Raw genomic sequence first — 7,435 nt, 5'->3', positions numbered from 1 at the left:
CAACAGCAGGGCCCCGAGTCTAGCTGAACAGCAACAGCAGGGCCCCGAGTCTAGCTGAACAGCAACAGCAGGGCCCGAGTCTAGCTGAACAGCAACAGCAGGGCCCCGAGTCTAGCTGAACAGCAACAGCAGGGCCCCGAGTCTAGCTGAACAGCAACAGCAGGGCCCCGAGCCTAGCTGAACAGCAACAGCAGGGCCCCGAGCCTAGCTGAACAGCAACAGCAGGGCCCCGAGTCTAGCTGAACAGCAACAGCAGGGCCCCGAGTCTAGCTGAACAGCAACAGCAGGGCCCCGAGTCTAGCTGAACAGCAACAGCAGGGCCCCGAGTCTAGCTGAACAGCAACAGCAGGGCCCCGAGTCTAGCTGAACAGCAACAGCAGGGCCCCGAGTCTAGCTGAACAGCAACAGCAGGGCCCCGAGTCTAGCTGAACAGCAACAGCAGGGCCCCCGAGTCTAGCTGAACAGCAACAGCAGGGCCCCGAGTCTAGCTGAACAGCAACAGCAGGGCCCCGAGTCTAGCTGAACAGCAACAGCAGGGCCCCGAGTCTAGCTGAACAGCAACAGCAGGGCCCCGAGTCTAGCTGAACAGCAACAGCAGGGCCCAGAGTCTAGCTGAACAGTAAACATCACACAGCAGGGCCCCGAGTCTAGCTGAACAGTAAACATCACACAGCAGGGCCCCGAGTCTAGCTGAACAGTAAACATCACACAGCAGGGCCCCGAGTCTAGCTGAACAGCAACATTACACAGCAGGGCCCCGAGTCTAGCTGAACAGCAACATCACACAGCAGGGCCCCGAGGCTAGCTGAACAGCAAACATCACACAGCAGGGCCCCGAGTCGGGCTGAACAGCAACATCACACAGCAGGGCCCCGAGTCTAGCTGAACAGCAACAGCAGGGCCCAGTCTAACTGAACAGTAAACATCACACAGCAGGGCCCAGAGTCCAGCTGAACAGCAAACATCACACAGCAGGGCAGCAGAGATGGAGGAACAGTCACACACTAATAAACCCTAAACAACTCTCAGCTAGCCGAAACATTAAACAAACAAGACCCAACATACATGAAACACTGATAAACCCTAAACAACTCTCAGCTAGCTGGAACATGAAACAGCAGAGAACAAGACCCAAGGCCAGCAGAGAACAAGACCCAAGGCCAGCAGAGAACAAGAACCAACACTAATCAACATCCTGCATAGTCAAGTCAAAGGAAGTCTCACACAGCTGGACAACAACATGAAAGGATAAAACACAGACAGTCCAGAACTCAAGACAATAGCGTCACACAAGTCCATTGGTGAGAGTTGCTCGGTGAGTTTCCTTCCCAGCGTTCAAAAGCAATGAAACCAGCTTTGCCCACTGGGTTGGTTCCAGACAGTGTTTTGAAATTAGACAAGGAAACATATTGTATCTTATCCCACTTCCCTGCATCCCCAGACACCCTGACCCCTGGACCCCCTTGTGTCCCCTGTCCCCCTTGTGTCCCCTGTCCCCCTTGTGTCCCCTGTCCCCCTTGTGTCCCCTGTCCCCCTTGTGTCCCCTGTCCCCCTTGTGTCCCCTGTCCCCCTTGTGTCCCTGAATGATGTAAAGTGTACTATAGTGACTAGGGTTGCAAAATTCCAGGAACTTTCAAGTTATACTCGGTTGGAGATTTCCCGAAATAAGCAGGAATTCTCCAACCAGGATTTCTGGAAAAACAGGGAATTTATTGAAAGTTCCCAGAATTCTGCAACCCTAGTAGTGACCCATGAGAGATGCACGTTTAAACAACCTAGACTCGACTTACTTGTATGTTTTGGTTCTGTCCAACCAGATGCCACAGATCAGTGATCCCACCATGCCAGCGATAACGATGGTGAGACCTATCCTCCCTGCATTCAACTCTTCACCCTGCGGGGGATGGGGGTAGGAGACAGACACAGCGACAGACAGACAGGTTAGTGTGTGTGAGAAGCTCTGGTCAAACGTAGGACCCAATTCTGTGCCATTCTGATGCATCCCATGTCTCAGGGTTACTTTAACCCAGTGCTTCCCAAATTGTGGGATGCAAGGGGTTGGTAAGGTCCCCCCACTCCCCTCTGCAAATGATCTGCAACCCATTGCAAAATGTATATTATTGAATGAAATGTAAAAACATGCTAACTTTTTCTCTCCGCCAACTAGAGGGGTGTAAACGGTTTGGAAGGGGGGCCTGAGTGATAAATATTGGGAATCCCTGCACTAACCAACTGGTGACTATACTGGAAAGGTTTCTCTGAGCTGTCTTCAGTGTTGAACAAAGGAATGAGATAAATGTGACGCCATACAGCGGGTGGGTCAAACTCCACAGAGGGCCGAGTGTTTGCAGGTTTTTGGTTTTTCCTTTAAATTACGACCTGGACAACCAGGTGAGGGGAGTTCCTTAATAATCAGTGACCTAGACAACCAGGTGAGGGGAGTTCCTTAATAATCAGTGACCTAGACAACCAGGTGAGGGGAGTTCCTTAACAATCAGTGACCTAGACAACCAGGTGAGGGGAGTTCCTTAACAATCAGTGACCTAGACAACCAGGTGAGGGGAGTTCCTTAATAAACAGTGACCTAGACAACCAGGTGAGGGGAGTTCCTTAACAATCAGTGACCTAGACAACCAGGTGAGGGGAGTTCCTTAACAATCAGTGACCTAGACAACCAGGTGAGGGGAGTTCCTTAACAATCAGTGACCTAGACAACCAGGTGAGGAGAGTTCCTTAACAATCAGTGACCTAGACAACCAGGTCAGGGGAGTTCCTTAACAATCAGTGACCTAGACAACCAGGTGAGGGGAGTTCCTTAACAATCAGTGACCTAGACAACCAGGTGAGGGGAGTTCCTTAACAATCAGTGACCTAGACAACCAGGTGAGGGGAGTTCCTTAACAATCAGTGACCTAGACAACCAGGTCAGGGGAGTTCCTTAACAATCAGTGACCTAGACAACCAGGTGAGGGGAGTTCCTTAACAATCAGTGACCTAGACAACCAGGTGAGGGGAGTTCCTTAATAATCAGGGACCTAGACAACCAGGTGAGGGGAGTTCCTTAACAATCAGGGACCTAGACAACCAGGTGAGGGGAGTTCCTTAACAATCAGTGACCTAGACAACCAGGTGAGGGGAGTTCCTTAATAATCAGTGACCTAGACAACCAGGTGAGGGGAGTTCCTTAATAATCAGTGACCTAGACAACCAGGTGAGGAGAGTTCCTTAACAATCAGGGACCTAGACAACCAGGTGAGGGGAGTTCCTTAACAATCAGTGACCTAGACAACCAGGTGAGGGGAGTACCTTAATAATCAGTGACCTAGACAACCAGGTGAGGGGAGTTCCTTAATAATCAGTGACCTAGACAACCAGGTGAGGGGAGTTCCTTAATAATCAGTGACCTAGACAACCAGGTGAGGAGAGTTCCTTAATAATCAGTGACCTAGACAACCAGGTGAGGAGAGTTCCTTAATAATCAGTGACCTAGACAACCAGGTGAGGGTCGTGACAACCCTCTCTCCCCACGTACTGCCACCTAGTGACAAAGGCAAGGGGGGTAAGGGGTGAACAACGGGGCTGTGTTGGGTAAGGGGTGAACAACGGGGATGTGTTGGGTAAGAGTCTTGGTTCAAATGACTTACAGTAATGTCTTTTAAGCTTTTACTATACTTGTAGAATAATGTCTCCTTCGTTAACCTAATAATACAGTCATGTTCCAGTGGCCACAGGAAGAGGATCAGGACTTCCAGGGTTACGGTAACGAGGGAAGGACAATAGCGTCTGGAGTGGCGTCTACTGTAAATGTTCCTGCTGTAGCTCCTGCTTCAATGTGGGTCTGTATATCCCCACATACAGGGAACAGATCGGGACTTAGAGGGTAGGTATCGAGACTTGTCAAAATAACTTTGTCGTCTCTCCTTATCGTTCACCATATTACTGTAGGCGACTTGGCATAACGCCTCTATTGTTATTGAAATTATTCTTGTTCCAGTATTTCAATGGTGTCTTTGACTGTAGTGTTTCAGTGCCCACAGGCTGCATTAAAGAGCAGAGCGATCAGGACACGCTATAGGCTACTGCAGAAGAGGGAAGGACAACAATGTGTCTACTGTGATCTAAATGAGACATGCTCCAACTGTAGTTCCAGTGTTTTCAATGAATAGTACCAGTGTCCCCATACTGCACTGTAGAGCCAACAGGGTCAGAACTTAGTACCAGTGTCCCCATACTGCACTGTAGAGCCAACAGGGTCAGAACTTAGTACCAATGTCCCCATACTGCACTGTAGAGCCAACAGGGTCAGAACGTAGTACCAGTGTCCCCATACTGCACTGTAGAGCCAAACAGGGTCAGAACTTAATACCAGTGTCCCCATACTGCACTGTAGAGCCAACAGGGTCAGAACTTAATACCAGTGTCCCCATACTGCGCTGTAGAGCCAACAGGGTCAGAACTTAATTGTATATACACACACACACACACACACACACACACACACACACCACAGGAGGCTGGTGGCACCTTAACTGGGGAGGATGGGCTCGTGGATTCGTAACAAATACAAAGATGATGTTTCAAGGTGTTTCATGTCATTCCATTTGCTCCATTCTCAGACAGTGTTGTGAGCCGTCCTCCCTTCAGCAGCCTCCTGTGGTCCACAGGAAAGAGGGGCAGAACTTACAGGGTAGTGTAGAACTTACACTAGTGTAGAACTTACACTAGTGTAGAACTTACACTAGTGTAGAACTTACACTAGTGTAGAACTTACACTAGTGTAGAACTTACACTAGTGTAGAACTTACAGGGTAGTGTAGGACTGTAGTGTAGGACTGTAGAACTTCCAGGGTAGTGTACAGGGTAGTGTAGAACTTACAGGGTAGTGTAGAGGGTAGTGTAGGACTGTAGAACTTCCAGGGTAGTGTAGAACGTACAGGGTAGTGTAGAACGTACAGGGTAGTGTAGAACGTACAGGGTAGTGTAGAGGGTAGTGTAGGACTGTAGAACTTCCAGGGTAGTGTAGAACGTACAGGGTAGTGTAGAACGTACAGGGTAGTGTAGAGGGTAGTGTTGAACGTACAGGGTAGTGTAGAACTTACAGGGTAGTGTACAGGGTAGTGTAGGACTTACAGGGTAGTGTACAGGGTAGTGTAGGACTGTAGAACTTCCAGGGTAGTGTAGAACTTACAGGGTAATGCTCGATGATCATGCGGTTCAGTAGTGTGCCAACAGCATAGAAACAGCCCACGTTCAGTCCTGTGGGCGAGACACACAGTGAGATACAGCCAATAGGGACTCGAAACACACTGAGAGCAGCCAATAGGGGTTGATGTTAGAGGTAGGTCGCCCGGTCCGTGGTTGATACAGTATTAACAGAGGCAAAGGGGGTCAGTGAGTCAGGAGAGAGAGAGTAGTGGTTAGGGTTGGTACGGTGATCGTATTACCACCAAGCCAGCGGTCACCAGTCATGACTGCTGTCAAATTCCACGTGACCGTTTAGTCACGGTAATTAGGCTTCTCCAAGCTCTGATGCTGCTGATGGTCAGTAGCCTACTAAACTCATTAGTAGCCTACTAAACTTGCTAAATGCCTGGTACTCATCACTATATTGTCCCTCTAATCACTCTGACATCAATGCTAATGTAATGGAAAATCTAATCAAACACTTCATGAGAGCCCATGAGCTCACAACATTTCTATCGGCTATGCAATTGCGTGAGAAAACAGAGTGATGGCCTCTATTAAAAAGAGGAGGATCCCATCAGCGTTCTATAGGCTAGGCCTACTATTATGTATTTCTCAACTTTCTTAATATTAAGCAGGTTGCTTCTCTTTACAACAGGAGTATAGTCTACCTGGCTGGCATGAACATGAACCAGGGGAAAAGTGTCCTCCATTCCCTATTTAAGTGCAGAGATGACACTTCTTTTTCCCCCTGTCCCTGTTTCAGACAGGTGCATGAAAATGGTCCAGTCTAAATCCAAAACTAATGTCACACATTATTTAGTATATTGAAAAAGACCAGATTAAACCAAGAATAGTCTGATGGGTGACAATATTAGCCTATCCCTTGTGAATGATGCCCAGCACAAGTCAAGAAACAATGCCTTTTTTTTGTGATTTTTTTAATAATCATAGTCACACACCTCTCATGTTGCCTAGCGCATCGGCCTCTATGTTTTGATAAGGTTTGTATCACAACTAAAAGTGGTCAAATAACTTCTTAAAATGAAGCGCATTAATTCGCTTCACAAGGGGTGTAGAGCCTAACTCGACCTGTCTTTGTTAACCTCTCAACACAGAATAGCTGCATGTGCAACACTCCCTCAAATCGTTTGGAGAAAATATCCTATTTTATTCAGCTTTGTTCGATTGTATTCTTCATACTATAAGATAATATAAAATCACGCCGCTGAATTCTAAGCTAATCTTGTCTGTTAAATGAACTAGTGTAGCCTCCAGGCATACCGCCTCTAGCCCTCCAGGCATACCGCCTCTAGCCCTCCAGGCATACCGCCTCTAGCCCTCCAGGCATACCGCCTCTAGCCCTCCAGGCATACCGCCTCTAGCCCTCCAGGCATACCGCCTCTGCCCTCCAGGCATACAGCCCTCCAGGCATACCGCCTCTAGCCCTCCAGGCATACCGCCTCTAGCCCTCCAGGCATACCGCCTCTAGCCCTCCAGGCATACCGCCTCTAGCCCTCCAGGCATACCGCCTCTAGCCCTCCAGGCATACGGCCAGATCAGGACAACTGAAATGGATTACATTTTCTTCATATCATGTCTCTTTAGACCTCAATGGATTTATTGTGAAGGCATTTTATTAAACATGGTTTTATTAGACTTTTTTTTTTAAATGTAGTTGTTCCAAAGGTCTGCATCAGTGGCTTGTAGGCTGTGTGTGGAAGCCAGGAGATACCAGAATGGGTTGGATGTTAATTAAATAGGTCCTCCTATATACTTAATAAAAAAATATACCATCTGAGAAGCTTCTTGCTACTGCCTCACATCCCTCTTTGTGTGGCCATAATGCATGCCTTTGCAGGCCTTCTCTCTAAGTACTGCCTGCCCCGAAGCACCTCCCCACGGCTCTGCATCACGGGTCTTTCTCACAGGCTACAAGTGAAGACAAACACATCGGGGACACATCCTTATCCAATTCCGAGGCGCATATTGAAGATATTGGATGAACTGTCCACATATACTTTTCGTCAGCCAACAAGATGACTAGTAGGACTAACGAACAGCAAAAACACTAGCCTATGTCAATCTACTATCCCCCATAGTACAAAAGTTGACCTATTCTGTGCGAGAAATAAATATTTCATGCATAGTCAGGGACAGTTGTGGGATGTGATAGATCCCACATTAATACAAGCACTAACATCCCCCCCCCCCAAAAAAAAAATGTACGCAATGAGGCTAACGCAACAGA

At 48.1% G+C, this 7,435-nt stretch overlaps 1 protein-coding gene across 1 annotated transcript in view; it reads right to left on the bottom strand.

Annotated features, from left to right (window-relative positions):
* LOC124028988 (feline leukemia virus subgroup C receptor-related protein 2-like) overlaps positions 1-6,642 on the bottom strand; it is a 23,394-nt gene extending 16,752 nt beyond the window's left edge. Inside the window, exons 1-3 of the mRNA XM_046340868.1 lie at positions 6,561-6,642; positions 5,189-5,256; positions 1,791-1,894 (exon numbers count right to left, since the gene is read on the bottom strand). Coding sequence (XP_046196824.1) covers positions 1,791-1,894; positions 5,189-5,256; positions 6,561-6,642 — 254 coding nt within the window. The remainder of the gene's footprint in view (positions 1-1,790; positions 1,895-5,188; positions 5,257-6,560) is intronic.
* Positions 6,643-7,435: the final 793 nt, after the last annotated feature.

Source organism: Oncorhynchus gorbuscha, unplaced genomic scaffold (genome assembly GCF_021184085.1).
Source record: "Oncorhynchus gorbuscha isolate QuinsamMale2020 ecotype Even-year unplaced genomic scaffold, OgorEven_v1.0 Un_scaffold_5202, whole genome shotgun sequence".
Classification (NCBI taxonomy): Eukaryota; Metazoa; Chordata; class Actinopteri; order Salmoniformes; family Salmonidae; genus Oncorhynchus; species Oncorhynchus gorbuscha.
Note: the sequence above shows the minus strand (reverse complement) of the source record. Positions and strands in the feature narration are given on the sequence as shown.